This window comes from Drosophila melanogaster, chromosome 3L, assembly GCF_000001215.4.
Source record: "Drosophila melanogaster chromosome 3L".
Lineage (NCBI taxonomy): Eukaryota > Metazoa > Arthropoda > Insecta > Diptera > Drosophilidae > Drosophila > Drosophila melanogaster.
In genome coordinates, this window is record NT_037436.4 from 2,563,997 (window position 1) to 2,581,344 (window position 17,348).

The 17,348-nt window shown below is 42.7% G+C and overlaps 1 protein-coding gene across 8 annotated transcripts in view; it reads right to left on the bottom strand.

Moving 5' to 3' along the window:
• Positions 1 to 17,348, bottom strand: part of msn (misshapen) — a 31,694-nt gene that overhangs the window by 9,150 nt on the left and 5,196 nt on the right. For 4 of the 8 annotated variants that reach the window (NM_206251.3, NM_206250.3, NM_206249.3 and 1 more), the window contains exons 3-9: positions 15,459 to 15,524; positions 3,374 to 3,818; positions 3,050 to 3,292; positions 2,438 to 2,937; positions 2,206 to 2,379; positions 1,605 to 1,625; positions 401 to 759 (exon numbers count right to left, since the gene is read on the bottom strand). In NM_206251.3, the coding sequence (NP_995973.1) occupies positions 401 to 759; positions 1,605 to 1,625; positions 2,206 to 2,379; positions 2,438 to 2,937; positions 3,050 to 3,292; positions 3,374 to 3,818; positions 15,459 to 15,524 (1,808 nt within the window). The remainder of the gene's footprint in view (positions 1 to 400; positions 760 to 1,604; positions 1,626 to 2,205; positions 2,380 to 2,437; positions 2,938 to 3,049; positions 3,293 to 3,373; positions 3,819 to 15,458; positions 15,525 to 17,348) is intronic. The other 4 variants (NM_206252.3, NM_079940.5, NM_001274404.1 and 1 more) reach the window with 2 other exon arrangements.

Below are 17,348 nucleotides of genomic sequence, written 5' to 3' on the forward strand. Positions count from 1 at the left end.
AAAAGCCAAAAACAAATCGAAAACGAAAAAGGGGCGGCAAATCGTCGTCGACAATGGATATGGACATGGAAATGAAATGGGAGTGGCAGTGGATGCGGAAGTGGAAGTGGTAGGGTGTAGGTGGGCGGGCGGGTAATCAATGAGGTGTTTAAACAAGTGAGAGACAAGAATGTTGTGAAGTGGGGTTAGTATCAATAGAGAGATGATGTGTTGCTTCTAATCAGGGACCGCAAATAGATTCCATTATGCTTTATTAATTTTAAAATATATTCTTTACTTGATTGATTCTTCATTTGCGATCCCTGTCAACTGATTCTCGATAGTGAACTACTTGGTTGCATCTTCGATTTGTGGAATTTTACTGCAAACTGTCACGCCCCTTCTTTGTGCTCGTACTTACAGTGGCTTGGGCGGATCACTGGCCAATAGAGTTCCATCGTTCCTAGCCCGATCGTTGGGCTCATCCGGCTCGCTGTCCGAATCGCTGCTGTCCAAGGGATCCAGCGGATTCACCGGCTGGCCCAAATGATTGTTCGACTGCTGCGGCAGAGCGGCTGCGGGCTTCGACGAACCGCCGCCTCCGGATGCCGATCCGCCGGAGGAGGACAGACCGCTCGACTGGCGATTGTTGCGAGGCGGCGCCTCCGGCTGCGCCTGCTGCTGGGATCCCTGACCACCGGCGGCCGTCTGCGGCTGTGGCTGTTGGGAGAAGACCACGCCCAATTCACTTAATTGTGCTGCTAACACATCCAAATGATCCTACAGTTTTACAATACATTTTTTTGGTTTGTTGTTTTCGTTTCAGGGGCAGGAGGATTTGTGTGTGTGTGTTTGTTGTGTGTTTATTGTGTGTTTGTTGTTGGGTGTGTGTTGAATTGCACATGATACCATAGTTTTTCACGGGTTTTCGATTCATTTCGAGGGGGGTGGGAACGAAAAGTAAGAGAGCATTAGATTGGATTTTCCTCCGATACGGTACTTATAGATAAAAACGATCAAACGCACGCCAGGCGAAAAGGTGTTTTTGGATCCAGCAGAGCATTACATAGAATCGGTTAGAAAGCTCAGTTGTTAGTCTTTATCTACGTTAGTTGGAAGTATAGTTCCGTTTCGGCATTTCGCTTTGCTCGAAACCGCATTAGAAACGCATCAATCACACAGGAAACTCAATGCTCCAGGTGTATCAATCAATCTACTGGGAGGGGGATTAGTCAAATCGGTAGAGTTATAGAATCTTTGCGCTGTGGAAGCTTAGTTCAAAAGTGGCACGTGCAATATATAGGTGTTGGTTTCGGGTTTCGAGAGTTACATAGGGTTTTGTGTACCTCCGTTAGAGCAATTTTGACTAAGGTCCAAAAGGGGGGATTTTTATTTTGAGGGGTTTACACAAATGGAAAACAATCAATGCAGAGTGCGTTGCCGAAGTTATGTGTTAGTTTTAAATCTGTTATCATGATCTGTTTAATCAAAATGCATTTCCTCAACGCCCGGCACTTCGGAAACGCACTCCAATTTCAAATGTATGCAAACTTTATAGGTAAATCAAGCAGTAAACGAAACAGAAAAGATGCGACAGGCTGAAAACTGAAAATCGTAGGACATACCTCAGGTCTCCTTGGTGGTAACTGTTGTTGTAGTAGTAGTAGTAGTAGTCGTGATTGTTGTTGTGTTTGATAATATCAAGTGTTTGTTTTGTTGTAATCGTAATCGTGTGCGGTTCGGAAATCATACGTTGGTTTAACGGCGCAACGGGATGATGTACACATGAGTCAAATCATAAATCGGCATATGGCATATGTATATGGCGCATACGGCATATGGTATATACGGGTTTATCAATGCATATTTGTATACGTTATATAGATATATATATATATATACATATATTTAGAGATTATGAAGGCGCACATAACATGAAAATAAAAGAGATATAAATTAGGATAAGACATGGTATGGTTTCGACTTTTACATGGTTTACATCATATGGATAAAACTAAACACTAACTACAACGCAGGGCGGGTATTACAAATTACGGGGCATATATGGAGCATCCTTGGGGGCAATTCACAACTGCTATGCTACTGCTATGCTCTCTCGCCTGAAAGTCATTGCTCTGGAGAGGAGACCTCCCCTTGAGATCGGATTACCCGATTGCCGCCTTATCGGCCCTGCCCTTTCGCTGTTAATCTACGCCCGATACGCACCGATGGCTTGAAGTTATTCTGCGAATTGCGCTGCTGTTGCTGCGGCGTCTGTCCCGCCGGCTCGCCGCACTTGGGCGTCGGTGGCAATGGCCGATTGGCGTGCGGCGGATCCGGCACCACGATCAGGCGCTGTGGCGGACGTGCTGGCGGACCCGGCTCCTCAACCTGCTGGCGCTGTAATCAAATAAGAGCGTTGAGTATTGTAAGGCCACATTCATGGGCATCTACTCACCGATGGCGGTTTTGGCTGCCGATTGGCCTGTGGCTGCTGGGCCTGCGCCTGCTGTGCGGCCTGCTGAGCCTGTTGTGCTGCATGGGCCGCCGCTGCTGCCGCCGCCGCAGCCTGCTGTTGCTGCTGCTGGAGTTGCGCCTGGGCCTGGGCAGCGGCATGAGCGGCAGCCGCCTGAGCCTGCGCCTGGGCCATCAGGTGATGCTGCTGCTGCTGCTCGGCGGCCAGGCGACCTTCCTGGATCTGCTGGAAGTTGCGGCGCAACGTATCGCCGCCTGGTGCCTGGACAATGGAGCTGTGCTCACCGGCCAGCTGTGGTTCGTCGTCGTCGTTGTCGGAGCCCGAGTAGCGATAGTCCTCGCGCTCCTTCTCCTGCTTGCGCTTCTTGCAGCGATCGATGTGGTCCTTCAGCTGGATGCGCACCTGGCGATCTGTGGGCTGGTCCTTGATGAAGCCGTGCTTCAGCAGGTTCTCGGTGTAAGGCCGCTGGTGATAGTCCTTAACTGTTGGTGAAACATTACACTTAGTTATGGATCTTATGCGATTTTATAAAGTGCAATCGGATGACTCAAAAGGCCGAAGAGTTTTTTGCTACCATAAAAACAGATGACTCACCTAGCACCGTGTCAATAAAGCCGTGAAACTTCTTGGACCACTTCTTCGATTTGAGCCTGGGTGGCGAGTTGCGCGGAATCAGGAAGAGGGCGCGCATCGGATGCAGATCGCAGAGCGGGGGCTGTGACTCAGCCATCTCCAGAGCGGTGATGCCCAGCGACCACAGATCGGAGCGATTGTCGTACGTGGCGTCGGGATTCTCGTCGCAGGCAATGACCTCGGGGGCCATCCAGTAGGGAGTACCTATGGTGCAGGGGGAGAGAAGCGTACGAAAGCCAGTTTAGCAGGTAGGATCGACGGTGGCAGGTGACTCATTTAGCTTACCGATGAATGTGTTGCGCCGTCCTATCGTGCGATCCAGCTGGGCGGAGACACCAAAGTCCACCAGCTTCACCTCGGCGTTGTCGGTGAGGAGCACATTCTGCCCCTTGATGTCGCGATGGATGACTTTGTTCGAGTGCAGGTAGCTCAGGCCCCGCAGAATCTCGCGGCAGATGTAGGCGATCCACTCCTCCTTCAGGCTCTGACCCTTGGTGGACTTGACCAGATCCGTTACCGATCCAGCACCACAGTACTCCATCACCAGCCAGAGCTGATCGTCCTTCCCAGGTGGCGACTTCTTGATGAAGGCTCCGTAGTAGGTGGCGATGTTGCGGTGATTCGAGTATTTCTTTAGCACATTGATCTCCAGCTTGATCTCCTCCTCTTCGTCCTCGGTGACGTCCATCACCTTTATGGCAGCCAATTGACCAGTCTTCGTGTGACGGCCCTGTAAATAGAAAAGCGATGTTAAAAACAAAGTCTTGATAGAACTGCACTTATAATATGGAATCTTTAATAGTTGAGGAGAATGCTTTCGGCATTGTTCATGTTCACATTTTATTTTTCGATGTGCGAAATATGATTAATCTCTGAATAAAGAAGACCAACTGACGCATTTAATTTATTTTTTACCCGTCACATAAGTCATCACCAAACAATCTGGTTTGAAATTCAATTGAAACAAAAACGGGATTTTACATTCGCCATTTGCATTTCTATTTGCTTAGTTATATCGCAATTTATATTCTTTGAATGCGGAAATTATACATATGAATATTGAAAACTATTTAAAACCACTCTCGAGTCCCAAGAACCCCAACCGATTTGGTCTTGAGCACTGGCCATGATCGAGGTCAGGCCTGGGGGTTTTTACTGCGTTTCCAGAACTCGGCTCGGTTCATTGCGGCATTGAGGCTGTTTAATGCACTTCAGCACCCTCCATTATGCCGTCGACGACAACAAGACGATGGCGATGACGCTGCCGACGACCATGGAGGCGTTGGCTAGTGCAGCGCTGTATATATTCTATATATTTTATATGGTCTGTGGGTCTGGCCCCTCCCCCGCATTCCCGCCAGGCGTCCACAAAGTGCGACGCATAAAAAGTGATTAAGTAAACAAAAGCAGCCGCAACACCAGCATCGGCATCGACTCCAATGGAATCAAACAATAGAACGCAACGAGGAGGAGCGCAAGTGGAGGGCAGGGAACTCTGTCTGGAGAGGAGCATCAACCTCGAGTGGGGTAATGTGTCTGCTCAATCAGAGTGTCAAGTAGTTAAGGTAAACATGCCACAAATATCTATTCAAGAGCGCCACGAAGGTGACTAAATCAGGACTTGGATGGGGGGAAACTAAAAAAAGATTGAGGCACTGAGGAAATAATTTGCAGATTCAAAGGTCTTTGGAGTAGTTTACAGGCAAAGTTAACTACAGATTTCAGCTTCTCTTCCGAAAAGAGTCAATCTTACAATTAAGATTCAACTCTACTCTCTAATTTATGACAATTTTTTTTCTCCAATTCAAAGAACTTAACCAGAGATTCAAGAGTTCCAAAGTTTCCAAGTCACGTTGCATCTTCGACGTTTAGTGCTGGTGCTCAGACCAACCCCAACTAGTTTCAATTAGCCTGCCACTTTAATCAAACTCGCAAATTGTTTTTATTCTCTACCCCCCTTTTTTTTCTGGCCAAGATTGAGTTGTCCTGACCAACCGGTTGGTGGGTGCAAAAAGAGCTCCCAGCTTCATCAGCTGCCATCGGCTGCATCTCCGTTGCGGCTGCCTTGTCGCCTAAGCCGCTTTTAAAGTCATTTTACATTTAATACAGTTTTAATTGAGTGAGCAGGAGCATCAGGCTCCGGCTCCATCCATAAATCAAAATGCTTAACGAGAGATGATAACAATTTAAGTGACGATAGTCAGACGATGACGATGCATCCATGTTGCGGTATGGTATGGTATGAAATGTTGCCCGTCGGCTCTTCGATGTTCACTTTAAGAGGGTGATTACGATTTGGTTTCTGGTTTGCCCGACCCACAGGGAAACTACATCTATGCGCTGATCTAGATCTGTAATAGCTTCGAGTTGATCGATGTATTTGGGCACCTTTAATAGACATCATTACAGCTCTATATAGCTGGTGATAGAGAGATCGGTTCAATCATGAAGCTTGAGAACCATATCCAACAAATATCACAAGATTTTACAAAACAGTTACAACTGCAATGGATGGAAATCCGAATATGCAACGCCATTATTTATAGTGTACTCCATAACTCAGCGCGCAAAAACCTGTCATTTTTTTCCGCTTATTGAATAGTTAGACGAGGCGTTACACCATGACTAGATCCTATCAAAATGTTATTAAGAAAATGACCAAACGAAGCGCAAGGAGTTGGATGAGAATGTCTTGGCCATCATCGCATCATCGTCAGGTTCTAACTGTGCTGCAGATTTTATGCAAATTAATGATATGCACTAATGGAGCCTGACTTGCGAAATAGAACAAAATTGTGCATAGAGAAATCGATTAGACGGAGCGTTGTGGTATTATACTTGTACCAGGAAATTGTCGTCTTCGATTTTTGATTGGGTTCAAAATCCGCCCCGAGCTACGTAGCTATGTAATCGAAGACGAAAGATGATTGCCGCAATTAATACAAAGAAAAATATTTGTGAATCACTCAGTGCGGTCGCACTCGCCTTGGCATTTCTCCACCTCCCGTCGGTTTCTTCTTAAAAGTCCCAAAGCAAATAGAGCTAAACAATTCGCTGAAACAAATAAACAAAGCCACTGACTGCGACCGACGACAAGCCTTTTGCCATATAAAGCTACGACCGAGGAAAAGAGAAAAATCGCTGAATTTGTAATATAATCAAAATGTGAAAATGTTTTAAAGGTAAAGTCAACAATGGAATGAAGCTCGGTGCTCGAGTGGTGCAGCTGTCCGTTTCGAGTTTGGATTTGCCTACCTATGCACAAGAGATGGTTTATGATTACCACACCGAGCACGAGTATCTGTCAGATACCGGCCACATCCACAATAACACTCACAGATACACAAACAGACGGATACGGATACAGGCGCAAATAAAATCAAGCGTGAAAAGAAACCCAAACAATAAAACAATCAACTCGATGATATGCCACAAATATACAGATACTTGGGCGCTAGGGTGGACCTGTCTCGTGGAGATAGATACTTGAATTGGATTTACTTCTTTAAATAGAACAAGGCTAGCAATTTAACAGAGCGAGGCTTATTTAAACTTCAGTTTGATTACATAGTAACTTAACATTTGATTTCATAAAATTTCTTTATAACAAAAATCGAAGGTCCACCGTAAACTGCATTTGTGTCTATAGAAAACTGCATAATAAGGTGGGAAATATATTCTCATAAGCATTGTATATATCAGATCGTGAATAGTATATACGTAAGAAGCATATGCAATATCTTGTTTTGGAAACTTCACTCTACCCCCGTTCGGAAACTATGCAAGTCGTGTAAATTGTCGACAAAAATCCCAGAGAAAAAATGCGAGAAAAATTCGCAACAGACGCTGACAGAAAAAATATGATTTTGGTCTGCAAGCTGGCTGATAACAGAAGAGGGAAAAAAACTAAATATTTAAAAGCAAGTCGGAAACTGACGTTGCATAAGAGGCAAAAATGCTGTCAAGTGCCTCCCCTAAAAAGTGGCCCAAAACAGATCAACTTTTGGACATGTTTTTCAAGTTGCCCCCAACTTGGCACGCAAATCGCTTGAAACAAAGAGGAGAAAGGGAAGTGCATTTCGTATACAATATACAACTACAATCGGGTTAGCTGGAAGAAATTGTGTTCCGTTTGCGATAAGGAGAGAAAACTCATGTGTTCTATACGATCAGCAGATGAAAATAAACGAGGAAATGGAAATGTTTTGAATAGATTAGCCGAGAGCTAGCTGGAATCAAAAAAAAACATAGAAAGTAAAGTTATGGCTCGCCAGAACTTCAGAGATTAAGAGAATTTATCTAGAATTTATTTAACCAAGCAGCTTTCCGCTCCACTTTCCCCATTTCCAAGCAATTTTCATCGATGAACCCACCACCCACCTGTCGTTGGTGTCGGGTAACCCAAAGAGCTCCGGCCAAACCACACCACTTTTTTCCTCTACTTCAGCAGTCGATGCTGCTGACACCTTTCAGTGAGCTCTGTGGGCATATTAATTGTGGCAACTGCATCCAACTGAATCTTGCAGCTCCCACACAGCCGCACACAGGCAATTCAATTACAACACTTGCGAGCCGCAGAGATCCGACCACATCACCACGCCCGTGCGATGCGTCAAGTTGGGTATCGCAAGTAACCCACCGACCCAAAACCCACCGAGTGGCAACAGCCTCCAGTTTGCCCCACTGGCCCACAGAGTTGGGCACCTCCAGTTCGGAGCAGCAGTGCAACACAGCTGCGTTTGGCCAACTTACGCAACATTTGTGCATAGTTTTTATTGTACATCTCGACTACTTTTTGCGCTGCCAGTCGATCGGTGTGCAAATTTGTAGACTCCATTTGAAAGGTGATTAGGTGGACCACACTGGGGTTAGGGGGGGCAACGAGGGGTAGCGGGAAGGTTAACGCTCATCAATTAGCAATTGTTGTTAGTTTCGTTGATTAACTTGGGTAATCAACGTTTTTTTTTTTTTTTTTTGAAAAAAAACTGAAAACTCGTAGGTGTGCTACAGTCAATACATTTTGAGATGGAAATTTCAGTTATAAAAAACTTAAAACTTATAGTTCTGAAAAGAAAGCTTAGTAGATATCGAAAGGATATCTTTTTGGAAAGCCATTCTGTGCCGAGCACCGCCTAACGAGGGCCTACTGTACTTTGGTACCCGCGTTGCTGTATCTCGTTTGGTCTGCCAGTGTTTGCAGCTGGGTCATAAAACAGCAATGAAGGAGCAATAGTGCTTGAAATTTTTGTTTAAATTTATGCCCAGATATGTGGGGCTCACATTTGGTCAGCGCTCGAAGTTCCACGTGGGGTGTTGGGTCAAAGGTTAGCCAGGCCAATAGTTGCACTTACCCCCGCTCGATCCCTTCCACCCGTTCATTGAACCACTTAACAGGCTTTTTAGCACTTGGCTGCATTTCATTAAATTGAATTTTCCCAGCCGTCAGCAGAGGAGTGTGTCTGAGTGAGCGGGTGAATTCGAGTGGAGTGGAGTGTTGTGGCATGGAGCAGTGCCAGGAAAAACCGAGTTCAAAGTGTTTGGAAAAGCTTTCCATTTTGTATTATTGCCAGGTTGCTGCCGTAGCCTCCACCTGGTTAACCTAGTTAGTCAAAGTTTGTTGTTTGATGTGCCAGTTATTTTCGGAGCCAAAGTGCCGGGGTAAATGTAATTTTGGCATTTACAATTTAAAAACTGATAGTACGCCACTAAAAGCCCGAGAATAAATCGAGTTTCACCTAGGAATTTATTTTGGCTACACACATCTTATGTATTTTACTACACAATTGATCAATAAAGTACAAAGTTTATAAGAATTCCATTTTAATGTTCCCTTTAATAAATCATTTAAAACCAAACCCCATTTACGATTTACCCTCTCATTTGTAATCGGAACAATTTCACCCCACTTCCCAATCAATTACCAGCACAATTGTGGTTTATTCATTAGATTTACTGGCAATCCCGATCGATCACAAGAACAATTTTGCATGGCCAGATTGTCTTATCAGCTGAGTATACCTTGAGAACTGACTCATGAACTCTATTTTCATTGTTGACGGTCAAAGTGTTTATTTGCCAGAGATAAGCGAGCGATGAAATTGTGCCAAAAGATAATTTTGGCATATGTGGGGCTCGGAATGGCGGTATATAAGGCTGTATTCAATAAAACCCCAAATGTGTTGTGCGATAATGACGTCACTTTTGCGTGTCAACAATTTCCGGTTCCTTTGAAAATGTCCACCACTTAGGGGTGTTTGTGTGTGTGTATTATTACTTCCCGGGTTTATATTCTAATTAATTGAGAGCAAAAGTCCGTCCCTCCAGAGCTGTCAAATTGCGATCCCCATTTCGGTAATTGGAAATTAAATGAATTAAGCGGAAAGACAGATAGGGTGGTCCACAAAAAAGAAAAAAGAATAACTTCCAACCGCAACACGACTGCGGGTCAAACGGGTTCGCTTTTCACTCGTATTCCCATCTCCCTCGATTGTGTGTGCGCAATTACATGGACAATACTCCACTATCAAGCAATCCCATATATAGTATGTATGTATGTATATATACTATATTCCGATGTCACATTATAAGTCAATATGCAGATAAGGGTCCCGCCAGCAGCTACAGAAGAAGAAAAGGCTGTATCGTCAGTTAGATAGGTTCAATTCCCTATGGAGAAAAGACAAAGACTTTTATCTGTTGCCTGCAGCAAATTATGCATGCAAACAAAACTTTCACTCATAAATTAATTGTTCAACAGCAACAACGAACAGAAAAAATAAAATAGAGTGGCGAAACAAAACTAAATATGCCCCAAAAGTGGTTGTTCCAACGAAATCGTGGAATTCCGCAAAAAAAAAAACTCTGAGTAATCAGCGAAATGTTTACATATTTAATCAAACCATAAATATTAAAACATTTGCTTATTGCCGAAGTTAACCTTGTAGGCAAAACAACAAGCCATACTTGTGGCAATTGCTGCTGAATAATGGCCAAACATAAAGATAAAGAGAGCTATCTCATTTGCTGATTTGTGGGCGGTAATTTGAACATATGGGTTTCAAAGTTTATTTGAAAAAGTAGGTCAATTGTCCATCAACACAAAGGAAAAGCGATTTGAAGCGGGTTGAGTTGGAATCGATATTTTGAATTATATACAAAGTCTTTGTTTTACATATAGTTATTAATATGTACTTGGGATACATGCAAAGAAACACACCACAAAAGCATTCGCTTTAAGTGAATCATAGTGTTTGTGATAAAGAAATTAAGAAATATTAATTCCCCTCTTAAACGGAACTCAAATAAAAGCTGATTTTCCTGGTATTCTAAATGAACCAATTAGCAAATCAAAGAGGGTAGCACTGCCACATTTATTTCACCAAATGGCCAAAAACCCGACCTTTGATCAACCTTTTCTTTTTTTTAAATAGTGTTTGTGGTTTCAGTTTGCCGGAGAAGGCAGACCACAAAAATTTCACACGCCGCCTTCGAAAGTGATAAATTTTCAACTTCCAACATGCATATATAATTTGAGCCAAAAACAAAAGCTGTTAAAAAATAAATAAAAAGCGGAGGGACCACAATAAAATAAAATAAAAAAAAAAAACAGCAACCCACGCAGACTGATTATAAAAAATGCATAACTTAGCAGCTTCGACACCAACTCACCGGCCATCAAGAAGAAGAGGCAACTTCCCAAGGTCGTTACTGGTTGCCCCCACACATATAGACATCTGTCCATATATATATATATATATATATACATATGTATCTATAGCTATGTATGAGCCACATTCCCCCACCTCGACTCAGATTCGATGACTTTCCCATCGCCGTTTGCTGCGGCCAGCAAAATGTGCCTTTCTTTTATTTTTCGCACTTGGCAAAAAAAAAAAAAAAAAAAAACACCCGAAAACGTAAACCCAAAATCCCATTTATTGTTTTGGCACAAAAGCTGCGGGGCAGGGAGCGCACAGGTTGCCTTGTCAATGAAAAAGTGTCAGGGCTAGAGATTTAATTAAGCGAACAAAGCAAAGCAGCCAGCCCGAGATCAGCAATCTGAAAACCCAAAAGCCAAAATACAAAATACAGAGCAAACGCAGAGTTAGTGAACCTCTACACTAAAGATACAATGATACAAAGATAGCGAGGGAATCATTTAAATTCTTCTGAAACAGGGAAAGAGAAAGGAGGCTCCGCTACACTGCAAGTTTAATGCATTTAAATACATTCCTTAAGATATGGCAAATACATACTAAGTTAGCGCACATTCCTGCTAATGAAAATACTTCATGAACTTTCTGAAGTATCTTTCAGTTACTTCTAAGATTAAATAGGTATCTGAAGATTAGTTTTAGACATCAATTGTATAACTCTTTAGTGGGATGATCAAAAAAGAGATTTGTTAGATCTTATATCTCCTCCAAAGTTTTTCTTTGAGTGTAGCCGCTGCTCTGTGAACGTGTCAATGACTTGTGTTTGCTTAAATGCTTTTGGAGCCTACCCAACAGATACTATTTGCGTAATAATTAGTTGCTTTTTATATCTGTGACATTGAGAGAGCCGTTTTATGCTTTTTTGGGTACTCGTGCACTAATTGCTATGGCTATTTTATGTGTGTGAGTAGTTTCTCCTCTGTATTTCGCCTTGTCTTTACTATTGCTTTTGCTGTTGTGGCTTCCTGCTTGATTTGTTTATTGGCTTTAATGTATTTTGCATGTTTCGCTTGTCGTGTTTTTATTTTATTGACTGCCCTGCACTGCAGTTTCTGCCTCTTCGGCTTCAGTTTCTTTCTGCCTCGCTGCGCCTGCGCTGTTGGTTAATTTCTTTCCCCCCATTTATTTGCTTGCGTGCTTTATTATCATGTCTCGCTCATAAATATGTATTGTGGTCTTGCTGTCTGCACTTGTCTGTCTCCAACTGGAGCTCCACCTCCTCGTCAGCCTCCTCCTACTCCTCCCCCTCCTCCACCACCACCACCACCACCTCCTCCTGCTCCTCAATCCAACTGCTTCCATCTCGAGTTCCACGTAATTGGGTCAAAGTTCGCCCAGCTATGAAAAATGTTAATTATACGACAACTGTGGGCCGCTGTCATTGTTTTTATTGTGTGGGCGGAAACTAACGGGAGCCAAGCCCCAAAAATAACATTTATAAACATTGCGGAAATTGGGCTTCGTTTGTGTGAGTTTTTTTTTTTGGATACCAACACGTTCATATGCACTTAGTTCATTTAAATCATGACAAATGTTTTATGCACATTCGAACAGTTCAAGTAAAAACTATTCACTTATTTAATTTAAACTAATTTAATATTTCTTTAGCGATAACTAAATGCCACATTTAGTTAGTAAAAAGTCTTGCAACTTCTTGCGAAATGAAGCAGGCAATGAACTAGAAGTATATATTAGACAGCTACGCTGCAAGTAAACTTCTTTCGCATTCGTAAACTTTTGTAAAGTTTCTTTGTCTGAACTTTGCCTCCTGGCCACCGTTCTCAATTTCCAGTTGACCACGTTTTTAAAGTCAGACTTCTCATTATAAGTTCCACAATGCCCCCCACTGCCAACAGCAAGAAATCAGTGCACTTGCCATAAGACCGTTAACACGTTGCACTTGTACGTGTTCCCCGGAACCGCATGTGGCTAACGATCCGATCCTACCCTCACCCACGACTCCTCCGCCACGATTCCATTCCAATTCAGCTCCTCTGACTCACTGGACGACAGTTTGGCCAGCTTATTAAGTGCGCTACAAGCAGGCAAACAAACAGCGCAGTTGGTGGAAATATCGAGTTATCAATAAAACGGAAGTGCCCTAAACAAAACAAACACGAAAGCGAAAACAAAACGGGCGAGACAGATAGTCATAAATCAATGGAGCTTTGCGAAAAGATTCGCAGAAACGAAATTAAGTCATGCTAAAGATCGTCATTGACTGGAACTCAAAATACCCAAAAAAAAGAAAAGAAAAAAAAACACCCTGGCCAAATTGAAATTATGATTAAGGCAAGCGGCAGCAGGCCACCAAATGGCAAAAATTGGTCAACACAATTCTGTGACGTTTGATAAGCTGTTGGGGCCAAAAAGGTGACTCTCGCCCCGAATCGCGGCTCAATAGCCATAGCGAATGTAAACCGGTTGGACAGTCAGTCAGTCAGTCAGTCAGTTAGTAAGTAATCGGCGTAAAGTCGGCTAAAACCATAGCCAAATAAATACCAACGGAATGAGACATACAGCGAGCAAGTGGATGGACTCCGTCGCATCCGTTACTTTTTGAGTGCGTTCGAGTTCCTAGTCGTCACATGCAGATACAGATACATATACAGATACAGAAACACACAATCAGAATCAGATACACAAAGTATCTGGGGGCATTACTCATGCTAATTTCACACAGATGCTCGGCCACTGCGGAATAATGAACAACTTAAAGCGCCAAAGTCGTCGCCGAGTTGAGTTAACAAGTTCTCAAAGAACTGCGGGTACACAGCAAACAAAACTTGCGCCAAATTTTATATTCGATTCAAAGAAATATTCTTAATATTTTATTTATTCATGGCAACTTGTTCAAAAGTGTTTTACAATATAATCTGCAAAACCTTAACCACTTCAGTTGTGTGGGAGGTTTCAATTGACTGGCATTCCTTTGGCAAAATTGTAGGCCATAAAGATATGAAATTGCAGAGACTTTTGAAAGCTGCCAATGCCAACTGATTGACAGCAGAATTTCGTGAAATGGTGTAACCGATAGACCTTAATCCATCTGAAGAACCTTATAAGGGCACATGTGAAAGAGCTGATCATTTCGAGAAATCAAATGCGAATATATGTGTATGGAAAGGAGATTATGAAGCCATGCGCAATAACATTGAAGGTAAATGTGGAAATTCACTGGCTGGATTACTCATTCTCCAGATATTTAAACTCTGCGATGATTAACTCGTATTAGATGGGGTATCAAGAAAAATACACAAACTTGTTAGATTGTATTTCAGGGACACATAAGTAAGCTTTGTGCCATGCAATATACTCTTTAATTTTTGAAACACCAAATCATTAAAGTATTTCGCACGATTAGAAAACTTGCTGATTGTAGTTATCTTGCCTTTGTTTGACTTTAAAGAAAACAAGCCCTTCTCCCAATTTAGTTTTAAATGGCAACCAACAGTTGTACAACTTTATGGCGCCCAAATTACTCCTTTTCATGCAGTTTCAAACCTATTCCCAAATCAAATTACCCACTTCGGGGGTATAAAAATACATTAGCATCTGTAGAGGCGATAAACAACAACTTGAGGCAAATCCAGCAGCAACGGCAACTCAATTTGGTTGCATTCATCACAGAGATGCCGGCGGCGACCCCCACAAAGTGCAACAGCAACATGCAACTGCAACAACAACAACAACAACAACTGCAGCACTGCGAACGCCCAAGCACCAGAACAACAACAACAACAACATTCAAAACTTGCCGTTGGCCTCCCAAGCGGCGCATGCCACACTTTTTCCGCTTTTTCTGATTTTCCAACAGCTAACGGTAATTTACAAAAGCAATGTCTATTTTTGTACCGCCGCCGCTGCTGCTGCTGCTGCTGCACAATTGTATCTTGCAGATACATTTTAAACTTATAATTTAAATACAGGCACAAAGTCAAGGCATTGTTTAGCTGCGTGATTATGATGATGATTGTTCCTGTTGCTTCTAATACTCTTCTAAAAGGGTATACTCAATTCGTAAACTAACGCAGAATTAAAAAAAAAAAAAAAAACCTTTATAAAGTTATAAGCTTGGTTAGGATAGAATTGATAGAAGATAGCACGTGAAGTTGCGGGTCTCTAACTTAATTTTAAGGGCATTTCAACTTCGAATTTGAAGCGTTTTGACCTCCCTTTTTATTCTTTCTATTATTATTTCTACTATCACTATATTACCCCGGCAGGCGTAGAGCCAGAAAAATGTGTTAATGTGTGAGAAGAATCCGTTCTCGGCATTTCTGTTTTGGCTTGTAGTCATTTTTTGTTTTGTTCGCCGCTTTAAGTTATTAGACATCATAGCGGACACAAACTAATTAAAGCGACCAGAACAAGACGGAAGATGAGGCGTCGCCCTGTAGATACAGATACCCAGATACATATCTCTTTTGCAAAAAAAAAAAAAAAAAACTTTGCAAAACTAAAACAAAACGTCAAACGTCAGTCAAGCATAAACTCTAACGATTGCTAATTATAAAGAGACTAAGTGACTCCCAGAAGCCAAAAGTCTGAGATCATTGCTCTCTCGGCGAAAATTTGCTTATGAAAAGAAAGCCGTAAAAAAAAACTTCGCACGAGCAAAATATCAAGATCATAAAATATAACGATTCGCTTACCTTGTAGACCTGACCGTAGGTGCCATTGCCCACAACTTCGATGAGCTCAAAGATGCCAGCTGGATCCTGAAAAAGAGAATGTGGAAAACATGAGTGATGGATTAACTAGCTGGGGAAAATCAATGTGGAAACGCCCAAATAAAATCCTTTTATTTTTCATTCCGCCCAGCTGCCACACACACACACACACTCACTGCGCAAACAAAGAACCCTCGAATGCCCCTCTTGAAACCCTCTTTTTCGGAACCCGCACCACTTAAACAACCTTTAAACACGAACCAGTCCGGGATTTCCCTTTGTTTCTGGGTTGTTTGTAAACAAATTATTAAGGCATAACAATACAAATAAGGAGAGACAAGTTCGCAGAGGCACTCGCACTGCGCTAAAAATAAAAAATCCTCGATTTCCAAATTCCGATTTGGATTCCCCCACCCCCCAAACCCATTCTACACCATCCCATCTGATATCCCTTATATTCCACTTTCATGCCCATTCTCGTTTCCCAAAAGCCATACAAATTGCATGCGAGTTCATTGACACGCAGCTCGTGACACGGGCGTGACACGAAAAAACGAGAAGAGGAGGCAGGCACAATGCTTTCTATTTTTATTGGAGCGCAGGTGATGGAGGAGGAGCAGGGCGCAAATGGGGCCACTGGGATTACAAAGACGTCCAGAACGACAGGTAAGGCAATGCCAATTAAAATAACAACAAAAACAAGAACACCGCCATTTCAACAGGTAACTGACTTTTTCGACAGCCCCCGTTGACGCTCAAAGGTTCGAGAGGTTGTAGGTTCACAGCCACGAGGCGCACATAAAGAAATTGTGCCCAATAAATATTGATTTAATAGGCTTACGTCGTAGCTATTCTCGGAAAATTAATATGGCTTTTTGATAGACTTATTGTCCTGGGACAACGAAGATAATATTTTGAAGGCTCTAGCCATGAGGCACAAAAGTAAGCTCACTGAGCTATGACATGCATTTTAGCTATATCTTTGTTGCAATGAAGTATATAATCCTAATCCTCTAGTTTCAGTGTAGATGGATAAGAAAAGTTATTAAGTTGCAGTTAGTGCTCCAAATTCACTTTGTGCAAAACTTCTACAACAAGTTGAGCAGGCGAACTCGAAAGAAGGTTGATTGAAGTCTTACAAGTTGGGGAAAAGGGCCTAAGGGATTTTTGACAGAAACTGTATCGCGGAATATTACTCTTGGCATCCTCAAACGATTGATTTATGGCACATCATAAGTTGTCAGCTTTATGCAGCTTTAATCCCCTTCACGAACGAACTGCAGTTTTCCACCCCCCCGGGTGAATTCACCCATAATTTTCCACGGGGTGGAAGCTCCCTTAAGCTGCAGGAATTAGAGACCAAAAGACAAAAAGTCAACAGCCAAAAAAAAAAGTGTAGTAAAAGTAAAGTAAAAACCACGAAATAAACAAATAGGGGAAAATCTAAGAGAGGGGGGGGTGTCGGAAAAGCTGAAGAACTATGGAAGCCGCTTTGAGTAGATTTATGGCTGCACCCCCCGCCCTTTTTTTACCACTCGAGACCCAGAAAAGTGTGTCAAACACATGCGATAAAGGGAAAGGCGGGGAAAAGCCAAAAAACAAGAGAGAAAACAGCCCAAAGACAAAGGAAACGTGCTGGGAGTGCGACGGCAATTACTGCTATTTATGGCTGATTACTTCACGTTGTAAAAATCAATTAAAAATTCACAAAATATGAACTCACTGAACACGGAGAGGAAAACGACAAAGAAAACCGAGAGAAAAGTATCTGCTGGAACCACTCCATGACTCATTAGCGTTGACATGTTAAGCAACACAGAAACAAATCCCCACGAAATGAGCAGTCCAACGGCCGAGTGACGGGGAGCGGGA